The sequence below is a fragment of the Colias croceus genome, chromosome 26 (genome assembly GCF_905220415.1).
Source record: "Colias croceus chromosome 26, ilColCroc2.1".
NCBI lineage: Eukaryota > Metazoa > Arthropoda > Insecta > Lepidoptera > Pieridae > Colias > Colias croceus.
The window spans coordinates 7,432,458-7,447,695 of NC_059562.1; the positions used below are offsets into that span (position 1 = coordinate 7,432,458).

The 15,238-nt window shown below is 35.2% G+C and overlaps 1 protein-coding gene across 1 annotated transcript; it reads left to right on the forward strand.

Annotated features, from left to right (window-relative positions):
* The first annotated feature begins 13,650 nt into the window (after positions 1-13,650).
* Positions 13,651-14,983, forward strand: LOC123703393 (protein transport protein SEC7-like). The gene is made up of 2 exons (XM_045651321.1): positions 13,651-13,698; positions 13,976-14,983. Exons 1-2 carry the CDS (start codon positions 13,651-13,653, stop codon positions 14,981-14,983), a joined length of 1,056 nt encoding a protein of 351 aa, XP_045507277.1.
* Positions 14,984-15,238: the final 255 nt, after the last annotated feature.

The following is a 15,238-nucleotide window of genomic DNA, read 5'->3' on the forward strand; positions in this document are numbered from 1 at the left end:
CGAATAACAAATACGAATGGTGTCAAAAATATATTTTTATGACATAGCAGTTAGATTACTGTTGTTTTCCTTTCGTTTATATGACTAAACGAAGATTACTTCAACATCAGTTGAATTACAGGTTTTGCTATTTATTTTCTATCGCTTCGAAGTATAAAAAAAGCTTTTCTACTTTATGAGAACTTATTCGCAAAGCAGCAAACTTTCAAAGATCGTCAATAGTTTTTGCGCGTCAATGGTAAAGTTTAGAAAGATTCGTGATATTTTCTAAACTTTACCATTATTTTTAAACGATTCTTCAGTAGTATAAATAAGTAATTTAGCACCAAATTTCACAAAACTCAAAAGAAATGAAAAAGGTCGCTCAAACAGGACTTTCCGCACTTTTAATTGCGGCGGCCAACGATCACAATCCGCCACCGGCCGCGGCGAGATCTCAATCTTAACTTTTCATTGAAATTAATTCTTTACAAATGCAGGACTATTTCAGCCTTAATGATAGTTGCGAGTTCCTTAACGACCGAAACGGTTGCTATTGAAAATGAATAATTACTGCGAATAATAGTGAGCTGTTTGCCGCGACTCCCCCCCCCCCCCCTGCAACACTCCGCTGCCGGGCTCCATTGTCGACTTGAAGAAAGCTTAAGGAATCCCGTACACTCCATTTATTTTAATTGCACAACTTGTTTTCACACTAAGCAAACGTCAACTTTTATTGGATAGTCATTTTGTGTACAACGAAATGTTTCCATGGTGACATTAGACAACTTTAGCAGTACCCAATAGATACTTTTTTTCGTTCAACTATTTTTATTTTAAAAGTAATGTATGTAAAGCCCATCTATTTTGGTCCATCCATGTTGATGAAGTGTCATAACTCATGGTATTTTTTTAAAGGTGATTGCTCAATGGTTGGATGGTGGAATATAATTTTTGCATGTATGATTTGTATTTGTAAAAATGAATTTTCTTGTGTTTGGTTTTACACGAGTAATTAACATTAATTTCTAATTAAAGATTTTTAACTTATTTAAAACGCGATTTTTTCATTATAATATTGTTATTATCCCGACGTTTTGCACACTTTGCAGCGAGCGGGGTCACGAGGAGTGTCTTTACTCAACTGACTTAATTTTTAAATATTGTATTTTCGTAATATTCGGAATGAATTTCAAAAGCACAGAATGTCGAGTCCATTGTCTAATAATAAACAAGTTGTTAATGCTAATGGGGAATGCGCTGAAGGAGCCCGACCCGCACACAATAGCGTTGTCTCGTTTTCATGTCCTGTTGCTAATTGAAACAGATCTATTTTCATTGGGTTTTCATATCTTATATTGATCGCCGAAATGTTTTGCACTAATTGTATCGACCACCTACTCTTAACTCTTATTTATGCTTCAAGAACACAATGCTTTATATGCTATGCTGATGACTTCTCTCCATCTTTTGCAGCCTTTTTCTGTCCACTGATAGACATAGGCCTCTCCTACGGCACGCCACTCAGCCCTAACTGCTTTTTAGCCACAAACAGTTGCACTACAGCTAACCAAGTCATAGGATCTACACATGTAACATTACATAGAATGAACAGACAGAGATGTTAAGTCTTCATAGTAATTTAAGAAAATATCTGGCGTTAAATAGATAGTTCTTTACTTGATTTGTTAAGATTATATAAATTAAATCGGGTAGACTATTAAGCGCGTGCAACACAATGTACATACACCTTTACGTAGCATATAAATATTGTTTTGACGTCCGTTGGCCGGCCGCCGCCGCCGCCGCCGCCGCCGCCGCGCCGCGAGTACATTGCAACGACAATCACCTAAGTGCTTCCACCAATAAACGTACATTCTAAAGACAATTCGTTTATTACGCCACATGCATTATTGAAATGGTCGGTAAATCTTTGCAAGGGTTGCAATCGTTGTTTATAATGGCGGAGCTCTTGACTTACTTAAATTTGGCCGAGTTAGTTCCCGTATCCGATATCCCGACTGGCTCGTGACACGTTATTATGTTGGCTGCATTCATAAATAATTTTGTGACGGAAAGAGAGCGCATCAAACAATACACTCGAATAATTGAAAGACTCCGGGGAGAGATATATTGAAATAGGTTTGAAAAATACATGAATAGAACTGAACCCGAAATCCTGTGGAAAAATAAAGTTACATATATAAATTTCGCGGAAGCGAAACCGCGATCTTTTTACTCGTCGTTTACCCAAATTCACAGTTTTTATTTAATTTTCTAAAAAATAAAATATCCAACTATTCTTAATGTTATACTCTATAAACGTATATGGTTAGATTTTTACGTCCCACTCGTTAAACAATTGAATTAATTTGCATGAAGTTTGGCGTATGGATAGATCTTATAACAATAGACCTTCAATGAATAATACTTTTTATACAATGTCTCGGCATCACCTGAATTAAAACTAATGGTTTTGTAATTTAGGGCCGATTTTTTAATCCTTGGATCCGTTCAATAAAGTATTACACGAACATTTTAAAATGTCACCTGTAAACTGTCAAATACGGACAATTACTTAGAATACATTTTTGAAATGGTAGTTTAATACGTTATTCGATGAATAAGTTTTAACCAAGGATTGAAAAATCAGCCCTTAAACAATGAATAAAAATAAACAAAATCCGGGCGTAGGGATGTGACGACCCCATCGCCCACGGTTGGAATATCTATTGTCTATGTGACAATAGATATTTCACCGAACCGAACGGAACCGAGCGCTCCCGGGGGAGGCCCCTGTCTTCATCTCCGGCTTGCCTTCACCGGCCGGCCGGAGTGAAGCCTGACGAGGACAGGAACCCCACCTCTGGCTTGCCTTAACCGGCCGGCCAGAGTGGAGTCGCGAGAGCTTTTAGCTCGAAGGGTGGATGCGAAGCGTAAGTGGCGAGTGGGCACGTGATGCTGGACCCTCAGGGAGCGCGTGATCGTAGTTTAAAGTCCAGGGGCGCCTCTCCATCCTTAGCTGCTCACAATATGTTGCCCCCTTGTCGCACTACTGCAGCGACTTATTTCGGGGGCCCATACAGTGAGAGGGCGAGTCACCACCTGCCAACATATTTTTACTTTCTTTTAGTAGAAAGGCAGGTGCCATAGTTTCCCATAGTCCCCAATACCAGTCCACTTAGCATCCCAATCCATAGCCCGGTTTATTTTGCATCCATTTCTCACAATAGTCCTACATCGGCCGCGGACTGCCCAGGGCTGTATCTCTATAGTGCAGTTATGGGCAGGCTGTGGCTGGTGTCCCACAACATATTAAAATTCTCTAAGGACCTCTACGTGTTGGATCCGTGTCCCCACGTAAGCCTTCCAAAGATCCTGGTACTGTCCTTACGGTGGTACCCGAGTATTATGGAAACAAAATCCTAATTTTATCGATCATTTTGGATAGTACTTTCGTCGAATTAAATATAATTTTGAAATCACATCATAGTAATTAATCTTAATTCTTAAGCATACAAAAAATTGAAGGTAAAATATAACGACCTTTACCGCTAATGACAGATAAGAACAAACAATTAGTCCGTCTAGACATCAGCTGATATCTTTAGCTAGTGTCGGCTTACAGTACTAGTACCCAGCTACATACTTAGGTATTATTAGCTTCACGATCTCAAATTAATCATATTTTTATGATGAGGATAATAACATAATCACTGAAATCACTAATCTTTCGAACCTACAGAAGAGCAACTTCACGAATTAATTACTGTTCCTTAATTAAGTATTAAATGTTAACTTACATAACATAAATATATTTTCCTCCTGCACAAGCTTTCGCTAGCTAAAGGTAATTTTCCATTCATTGCTAATATATAACACGAAACTATTGTTACCCAAAATAAGGTTTAAAAGTTGAACGATGAAGTAACAAGCAGCCTCATTCAAACGCCATCAAATCCTTAAACTTTCCCATTGAGAGTATTACGAGTGCATAACACAGAAGCACGGAAACTTGGAAAAAACTTACCTAACTACATTCAAGTGCTGTTATCTTTTAAGTCCTTTAACTGTGAAATACTATGGAGCTAAATCATCGCAAAGTTGAAGCAATGGAGCATACAATGAATCTCCAGTCCCTTCGCAGTTCTCGTGGTGTAAGCGCTCACAAGACCGCGAAGCCCGCACTTTTATAGACCACAATCTCGAGTCGCAAATCATTCGATATATTGTGTTTGAAAGACAATAGAGCGATAAAAGCTGATCGTATACTACTGTGGCTGTAAATCTGTGCGGAGTGGCGCTCGCAGCCTGATCCGCCCAGAGTGGCATGCAGCAGTACCACTGATACGTATTGTATTTATTATTAATTACATTACATTACATTAATATTATGTATGAAATTATTGTGGTGATTAATTGAATTGAAAATAACCAGACGTAACTTTTTAACATTATTAGTAGGTATTCAAATATTTTACTTAATTTTAATCACAATATTTCATATAATATTACGTATGAATGGATGTATCCACTTATCATATTCATGTATTACAGCATAAAATAAGAAATGACTCTCATAAGAAAATAATAAAAACTTCACTAAAATGTATTTTTGCAATAGAATAGCAACGTATCAGGCCGCTAGTGGTAATGTGCGTCGCGGCAAATTGTTCCGGTGCGCAACAAAAGCTTTCAAACTCCGAATTAGTGCCGCCGCCGCACGCCGCCGCTCAGCGCGCTGACGCATCAAATAACCGTATTACTAACATTGACAATTTGTTTGCATCAAATAGCTTTTATTTTTTAAAATTCGATCACGATGACAACCTGCACTTCGGGTATTTTTATTTTTTATGAAAATACAAAGACTATAAGTAATAATTTTATATAAAACTAGCGGTCCACTCCGGCTTCGCCCGTGGTACATTTTTACGTTTTCTCTCCATAAGAACCATCCTCGTACTTCAAGAAATGTAATAAAAAAAGAATTAACGAAATCGGTTCAGTTGCTCTCGAGTTATGCGCTTACCAACACATATTTTTGCGATTCATTTTTATAGAGGTATTATAGATAATGTATAACATAACTGCATTTAAACGGCACAATCTGTTACCTGTTTCAAATTCTCAAGTCGCGGTATTTGAAGTCACGCGAAACGGCTTGACCGATTCGGGTAAGTCTGAGACTCGAACAACATCTATATTTCATATCCATAAGTGGTAAGAGAAAAATTATTCCTGATAAAGTAAATAATATAATAATTATGTACTTAAGAACGTTTACAACGAGAAGGTAGACAAGTCTCGAAAATTGCCACAAAATAATTTACAGGACTGAAGTCCTTTCTCAATAAAATAGCAAAGCTTGTATAACGAATTTCGCGTTCAACTCTCCTTAAAATACGAAAATAAAAGTCACTAAAACCATTAGGCTGCGTTTCCACCAGAGATGTGCGAGGATGCGTAGCGAGGGATGTCTCTGTAAAGAACCAATCCTATCGCTTCCTTCACCTCGATATACTGTGCCAGCCAGTACATACACGGAGTTTGTTGGAAGTACAAGTGCGCGAAATAGATACGGATAATTGGAATACAAAGATACTTCTATTTGTTTTAAACCGATTGCTATGAAGAAATTGAAGCAGAAGTTTAATTGTTCTATAATTTTGAGTAATAGAAGAACATACCGATTTTGGATACGTAACCATATTAAACATCATCGATGATCGACTAGAATTTTTTACAGCACAGGATTTTAAAGGAGGATGTTAAAAAAAGTAAAAGACTGTATGTTTAAAAAAAAAATTGGGACATCTACTTGCAATACGCTTTAAATAACGTAGCTTACGTTATCCAATGCTCAGCGTTTCACCGAATATACGTGTAATACGACCCTTAACATTATAATGTGCTTATATACCTACTTTATGTACTGATCTAGTCTCCTATGAGGAGCACAGTTAGCAGTCGCTAACTCGCTAGTTCAAACTAAAAAAGATAATTTTAGTTGGTCGTTCAAACAACGGGCTAATTAAAGTTATTCAGCGCTCGCGGACTGAGAGACTCCGTAATTTGGTCACGTCTCACTTACTAACTATATTCTTTGTATTCTTATCATGTACATTTTTCAAGACAGAACCCTTGCTTGATTTTCAACCGTTTTTCTTCATAAATTATAAATGATCTTTGCATTGCAGAACTCTATGTAGAAAAGGACGTTGGTTCCTAATGCTGTTACTTCTTACCATTTAAATTTTCATTTAACCAAATTGTTCTTTATCTTTAACTATCTTTCCACCCGTGGCTTCGCCCGCTTTATTTAAAACCTAATAAATTATATACTAAAACCTTCCTCTTGGATCACTCTATCTATTAAAAAAAACCGCATCGAAATCAGTTGCGTAGCTTTAAAGATTTAAGCATACATAATTACATAGGGAGAGAAAGCGACTTTGTTTTATACTATGTAGTGAAGCTTCATTCCTAGAGTTTTAAAAATATATAGGATAAATCCATACTAATATTATAAATGCGAAAGTAACTCTGTCTGTCTGTCTGTCTGTTACTTAATCACGCCTAAACTACTGAACCAATTTGCATGAAATTTGGTATGTAGATATTTTGATACCCGAGAAAGGACATAGGCTACTTTTTATGGCGAAATATGTACCACGCGCGAAGCCGGGGTGGACCACTAGTATATAATAATGTTTTATCGTCTTACATTAGATACCTATGCGTATGTCTTAAGATTTTAATTTCGTTCTTTTTATAGATATTATCAAATAAGAACGCGTAGGTGCAAACTGAAAATCTTTATATTATTGAATCTTTATACAGGGTGTCCCAAAAAGTAGTGATGAACGGAAGCTGGGAGGTAGAGGACCTAGAGGGCTATCCGAATCACCCCCATGTATGTTATGCGATTTTTCGTATTTTCGGAGTTATGACATTTTTTTCAATTTTTCATTTTTTTCATTTTTTATTCCATTCGAAGATCCAACGATAGTAAATGTTACCATACTGATTTGGCCTATCTTTCAGCTTAGCACACAAAAAAAATCAAGCATCTAGCGCAATAATTCACGTCACCATAAATAAAAATCTCATCGTACTCGGCGATAGATGAAAAATTGAAAAAAATGTCATAACTCCGAAAATACGAAAAATCGCATAACATACATGGGGGTGATTTGGATAGCCCTCTAGGTCCTCTACCTCCCAGCTTCCGTTCATCACTACTTTTTGGGACATCCTGTATATGAAAGGCCAGAAAACTTAACTTTATTATAATATGACCTATTCTATTGCAATATCTGCATAAGGTTGCTAATATGTATGTATAAATGTATTCGTATGCAATAAATGATTTGAATTTGAAACTTTGCCTCACTTTGTCTTTACTAGGAGGTAATATGCTAATATAGAGGTATGTTTAAATCCTATCTTATAACCACAGTTTACAAGAAATGCAGCAGCAAGTAAAATAACAAGCAAACACGAATACAAAGTGAAGCGATAATTCACTTACAGAAATAAAATTGTCAGAAAGCAGAATGTCCATTTAAATGTAGAGCGCGGGTCACATTACAAGCTGCACAGAGCAAGTGTCGGCAAATTGTGCAACAGAAATATTCCGAGACAGCTTTGTCAATTATTATTCTGCGGCAGCGCGGGCGGCCCCTGCGCAGGTGGCACGGGCGGGCGGCCCTTCTTCAACTGACTTTCCCAAAGAAGAAAACCAATTATTATTATTTGCTACCTATGCGAATGATAAGATTGGCAGTCGCTGTGTTTTAATTTTTAAATTTCATTACGTATAAATAGTAAATGTATTTAATATATACCTATTATATTTTTAAAAACAAATAAACGATAACTAATTCAATAATTATCTATTATTCATTATCAAATTTTAAACATGACAATTTTTACCCAATTAAATAGTTTAAGTAGTTGTTTCTATCTTCCATATACCTATACAGTATACATAATATAGTATCTTTGGTCGTACTACAATTATGCTGATCTATACATTCTGACTAGTCGCTCGCTCTGGTGTCGTGGCCTGAGATCGTGAAAACTTAACAAGTATTAGTAGGATAGCGGCGAAAATTTGTGAAAACATTTCGCAGCTGGAACGTGAGGAATGCGCCGCAAAGTGCGGCGGCCCGCCGCGCCCTCCAGCCTGCCGCCCGCCGCCCGCCGCCTGCCCGCGACCTCGCTGAGTCGCTACGAGACCTCGTGCTCACACTAGCACTACATGTTCAACTTACAAATCCAGTAAACATTTTACATATTTCCGTATCCATAAGCTACGAATTTTTTACAAACGGTGGCTTTATCGCTAGGTAGCTCTGTCTCTTCTATCTATTTGTCGTATAATGAATAATCTTACATGAAAATTATTATGTCGAGAACAATTTAAATATAAAGTTCCCTAAGTAGTTTAAAAAGACTTAATCAATCACATTAAAAATAGGTAAATAAATGACAGATTTGGTTTCTATAATTTCTAATCATTCATTACAATGCAGTTATTCTATAAAAATAGAGCCTTTTGTGATCGTAGCCTACTATAGAATAGATGTCACATCAGAACATCACACATCATGTGTCGACCTATTCGTGGCCACTCATTATACATTCTCACATCATTATACATATTCATCGAGCACCGCCACGAGTAACGACTAGCGCCACACTTCCTATTTAAAGTCAAGATTCGCTATAAATATAGACTCAACTTATTTGAAGGTCGGATTAAAAAATACTTGTTCGTACCTCTCTAAATCAATACACAATTTTATGAAAATTCTATTCAGTCTCTAAAGTTTCAATAAAAAGAAAAACTTTATTTTACGAAACTCGCCAATTTATGTTTCATACACAACTATATCGGGCACATCTTACATAGCATCATCTTAAATGGAGACTGCAATGAATCTTGTCCCGAGCATGATTAAAGTAATGACGTTGTCAAAAGGCCGTCGGGATCGCGGCTGGAGCGATGGAGCGGCTATTTAATTAAAATCGTCCATCGATCGCTGCTGTGCCCCTTTATTGGGATCGGCCCAAGGACAACCGGTCATGGGAGCTAATCACTTTTTGCCGAAAAGAGCCAAACATTTCAACAATGAACATCAATTTTAAAGTACCTACATTTTATCCTGTCCATATTAAAATTTGTCACCGTAAAAATTGTGATTGTGATGATTGCTATTTTGCTTATAAGTAATTTTTCAGTTGACTATTGTGTAATGGGCATTCGATGGGTTTGGTTAGGTGCGGTTTGAACTCAACAAATCTAACATCTTAGTATAATATTATATAGAAGCCAGGTAGTTAAACACAATATCTACAACAGGTGTTCGCTTTTACATTTAAATTAAAAAATATTATTTCATTTTATGAAGTTAATTTCACGAAATTTGAGTTATAACTCCTCTGCGACCATAATAACTTAGTTTTAAAAGTTTAACGGGTATTCTTTGAAAAAGTGAATTTGATACGAAGCCAAGTAAGTCTTTTAACAATTTATGAGGAGATTATTACGTGAATGAACTTGTATTCGGTTTCGTGAAATATTTTCTAATCTAAAGAGATTGTCTCGGTTTGAAACACTTTATATCGCGCCTTACGCCTAGCGCCGCGCCGCAGATAACCTACGTGACGATATTCACAATTCCCTTCTGCTGTTTATTTTTGCTTTTCTCTGTAACTAAATATTGCGGCGACTTGCACGTTCAACTTACGCCGATATTCCAGTTATTTGTTCAGTGAACAGATTTTTAGCTAATATAGAGCAGTAGTATAGTAAAATACTACGTAACGTCTCATACCCACATAAAATCCGATTTTATTTAAAAATACGATTAATAAATGAAACCATTAACAAAATCACAATCATTGCTCTCTTGCAACGCATAGGTAACTATTAATTATCAGAAATGTTTATCCCCGTAAATAGAGTACGTACCTATACAGGGTGTAATCGTTAAGTGTGCACAGGCGATTATTCCGTAACTATTGCAGATATCAAAAAACTTTAAACTGATATCGAAAGTACTTAACCTAATGAGTAAAATGGCCATAATATTTTTTTTTAAATAAAACGAGAAATCTCCAAAAATGTTACATTAAACGCTCCCATACATTTTATTTCCCATACATTTTGTATTCATAGCAGATTTTCGAAGTGATGTCCTCATTGTGCAATACAATGAGGAGCTCTATTTACAGTTTCTAAATGAACTTCCCTTCAAATTTGCGAAGTAATTAAAGCAGAAAACCAAAAAAAGAAAGAAAAAGCTAAAATCTTTCATATTAAATGTACTAGTTGATCCAAAAGTAATGATAATTGGGTATTTCCTGTGCACATAAAAATATAAAATAAATGTTTTTTGCTTGCTCATGTATTCACTAAGTAATCACAAAAAAATCATATCAACAGGCCACGTTTCCAATTATTTACATTAATTTGAATGTGAACCGTGCGTGCCAGAATGTTTCCCGACGAAAAGAAGAAACAACGATTCGACATGTAGAGGGTAAATTTCTAAATTTTTAATGATATCAGGATAATTTTTTGTCACGTTTTGTGATAATGGACGTTACCCGAGCTCACCATGTTTATGCTGAAACCAAAAAACAATCAATGTCCTGGATGCGAGCTTCCAAAGTGACGATGAAGAAATTCATAGTGAAAATCAGTAGGTTAGATTAAAGCGGTAGTTTTTTGGGACGCTGAAGGAATAATTATGGTGGAATATTTTAAAAAGGTAGCCACTTTATTGGGCTCTTACTAAACAGACCAAATTAAAAGATTGCGGTAGGTTAGTAAGGAAAAGAGACATGGCAAACTGCGGACCTGAACGCTGTTTCACCAAGACAACGCACCAGATCACAAAGCGTCAGTTGCGATGGCTGCCATTAAAAAATCGGCATTCCAAATGCTTGAACACCTACCCTATTTTTTAGATCTAGCTCCTATTTACTTTTATCTCTTTCCTCGGCACAAGAAACACTTTCTTAGCAATAAATTATTTTAAGACGACAGCGAAGTGATGGCCGCGTGAAGGGGTTTTTGTGGATGAAGTCAAAGTTTTTTTTTAAGTTTAGGAAAAAAAATATTGAAGTATATTTTCTAGTTAGAAGACTATCTAGAGAACTACATAATTATTATAACTGTAATGACCTTGTTTAATATTGATTATCATTACTTTTGGATCAACCCATGTACATGGGATATTCGTATCTCATACTAAATGTATGGGAGGGTTTCAAGTTATTTTTTTAGATATTTCTCGTTTTATTTTTAAAAATTTATTATGGCCATTTTACTCATTAGGTTAAATACTTTCGATATCAGTTTAAAGTTTTTTGATATCTGTAATAGTTACGGAATAATCGCCTGTGCACACTTAACGATTACACCCTGTATAATCTCTGGCAAGGCGTTCCGGGCGGCGGCGAGCGGTCAAAGGAGCCGCCACTTCAGCAACGTTTTGTTGCTAAACTTTCTGCTTTACATTCTCATTACAACATTGAAGCGTATTTTGGAGCTCGCTATTGTGTTTACTCGATTTAGGAATGTAGGATGTATCACAATTTGTTATTCGTTAATAAAATATGTGGGAATATGTTATTTTATTTAAATAAAGTAATTAAGAAATATTTCACAAAGTATAATATTATTTATTATCTGTATTTTTTGTTAAGATTATCAGCTGTCAAAAGTAGCTTCATTCGTTTATTGTAAATCTTGATTGTAAACCAAGATTGTAAACTGAGATCTTGATTGTCTACGGATTGTTACATTTTGACTATTCTGTGATTGTGATTTGTCATAAAATAGAGTGTTGTGTTTTGTTGTAACCTATAAATGAAAAATTAATTAAATTAAGCTAATTTGGATTTTTAATTAACACCATCCCCACATAATTATATCATTGTTATTATCGGCTGGAACTTGTGCTTTAACAAATAGTTTTAGAGCATTAAAAAACTCAATAGTACATCACTTGGTAGTTGGTACTCTTCTTGTACTTCATAATATAAGTAAGTACATATCTAACGAATAATAAAAATTAAAAAGTAATGCCATCTATCATCTAACATTAGAATAAAAAGTGAAGTCATCATTAGGTATATTTTTAAAGTTAAGTATTTCACCTAAGCTACGTAAATTCACAGAAGATATAAAAACCTCTCATCAAACTGTCAGTTCATTCATGTTTAGAGATGACATCTGCTCGAAAATCCGTTTGATCCAAGGTTTGATCTAATATTTTGTCGATATTTCATGTGGAACGATCGCAATGAAACCATTTTATTAGATTTACCTATATACAGTGTGGAAATTTTCGATGGACCCTGGAGGGAAAGTACTTGAAATACTGGAGATAGCAAATTTTGCTGAAAAGAAACATTCCTTTATTTTTAAAAAGAAATAGAACTGCATTCAAAGATTTTCGAATTGGTAAATCTTGGTAATAAATAAATAATAATTAAATGCACGTATTTCCTTTCTTAGACGTTTCTTTTTTTATTGAAATATTAAAGTAAGTAGGACGTTTTAAACATGTTTGCGGTGCAAGACCGCAGTAGTAAAATTCGATTATTATTTTGTATTTTTCATTTGTTTTACTTTTAATTAAGTATTATCTGTTACTTATTTCAGAAAAAAATAAATTAATTTATCCATAATGATTTTAGGAAGGGTATTATTATTATTATTGGTATTTATTTTATTTTTTATTTACCATTATTTTTCATAGGGTCTCATTTTGAAAAATTTATTAGTTAAAAGTTATATTCCTAAGAGCAAATATTTTTTAGAAAAATTAGGAATTAATTATCTTTAACATTGTCAGAGTCGATTTTAATAATAAAATAACAAACTTATTTTATTTTTTAATTTTTAGTTAGTTCGATTCCCGGTCGAAGCAAGAAATTTTTCCAAAATCTTTGAATGCAGTTTTATTTCTTTTTAAAAATTAAGGAATGTTTCCTTTCAGGAAAATTAACTATCTTCAGTATTTAAAGTACTTTCCCTCTAGGGCCCATCGAAAATTTCCACACTGTATTTTGTCTACATTTTAAGGAAAACTGAACCATTTTCATAATTTATATTAAATCTTCTGAATACAAATCGGCAACAATAATGTCAGTCGGAAAGAAAAGAAGGAAACACACATAAATTACTGATGTCTATAACTTAATTTTTTAGTATTTAAAACTCACATCAAACTTTTAAATGATCTTATTACATAAGATAAGATAGAAGCTTAAGGGAAAAATTTCCTTTAGTGTTTTTATAATTAAAAAAAAAATATAGGAAGCAAGATAATGTTAAATAAATAATCATAAATACGCCGTAATTACTCGTAACTATTTACGTACATTATGTAACAGTAATGAAACATTCGAACGTTTGTTCAAAATAGACGGAACAGCTGGGCTAGATGTGTAAGAAGTCGCAGCCATAAATATGTGCGTACATAATAATGTATCTCGTTCAAATTTAATGGAACTTTTTTGCTAATGCGAAATCGATTAAGGAAAATCTAAAATAATAAGCAATTTACTTCACATACAATATCAATTAGGAATGTTGTCATCGTCGTTAAATAATAATTAGATAAAATGATCACTTGTTATAAAAGAATGCATCAATCACAAGTGAATGTTGATTCTAACGACATGCGTCTCTGGGTGAGTATCAGTCACACGGCAGCCGATTCAATATTCTAAGATAAATTCAAGGAGTGGAACAGAATCGATTCATTACATGATTCGATGAATGTCCTTGGTAAATGCAAGGCCATTCATCCTTGCTTACCTGATATAATTTATCGTAGAATTTAAAACAACTTTCTCTTTTTAATATGACGCTTATCCCAAATGTGAGGATCACGCTGTTCTTACAAACAATGCTCACGAATTTAGTTATTCTTATGATCCAATTTTAATGTATGTATTTATTTTTAAGGTTTGTCTCGTTTTGTTGCTGTTCGTAAGCATTTGGGAGGAAACTAAATCACATAATTTTTCTCTGAGTGACGAGGATGGACTCGATTCAAAGAGTGGCGAAGGAAAAGACTCCGAAGAAGGAGTTGGTAATTCAAAAAGTCCAGAGGTAGATATCAGCTCTAAACCAATAGACGAAAGCAAATCTAAGAGCGACGAAGATAAGTCAAAGAGTGGTGAAGATAGTAAACCTAACAGCGGCGAAGATAAGTCAAAGAGTGGAGAAGACAGTAAGTCGAAAAGTGGAGAAGACAGTAATTCGAAGAGTGGAGAAGACAGTAAGTCGAAGAGTGGAGAAGACAGTAAGTCGAAGAGTGGAGAAGACAGTAAGTCGAAGAGTGGAGAAGACAGTAAGTCGAAGAGTGGAGAAGACAGTAAGTCGAAGAGTGGAGAAGATAGTAAGTCGAAGAGTGTAGAAGACAGTAGATCCAAACCAGATGAAGATGATGATAACCCTTGGGAATATGATAATCATAGTTCTGCTACGTCTATTTTCGTACCAATAAATCTACGTCGTAATCCATGCGTACATTCAGAATTTAATTCAGAAAGCAGAGTGTATGTGGAAACAAATAAAAAATTGAAGAACAAAATACAATGCACGTTGAGATACGATCCGAACATGAAAAAACACTACAAGGATAAAAACAAGAAGTATATCGTAGAGGCGTTCCGCGTGCACTGCTGGCGGCTGGCGCCAGGAGTTCTGCCCACCGACACCAACCTGGTCAGCAGCGTCAACGACTGCAGCAGATACAAACCACACTTCAAGCCTATCGTTATCAACGTCCGGATGAGTCCGTCCCAACACACCAAAGATTACGACGTGTTACTGTACACGCGCAATTCTCGTTTTAAGGCTGACACGTACTGCACGGCGAATCAAGAACCTAAGACTGGAATAAAAGTGAAAGGCGGAAAATTTTTGTCCGCTGTTTACAGAACGATGTGTGTACGACAGAGTCCTTAAAACCATGCGTTAAATTTTTATATTTATTTTTTAAACATATTTATTTGAATGCATATTAAAATATTAAACTGAAGATACCGTTTTATTTCATGATGTCCAATATGCTATTACATAATTTATATTGTACATATTGTATAATATAGTGCATTCGGTAAATTCCGGATGTGGGATAATTTCGGGAAATTGTGGATACCACTTCAGAGCATCCTTTTATTGTGAGTGTCGTGAAGGTCGCTTGAAAATAAACGGTAAAAT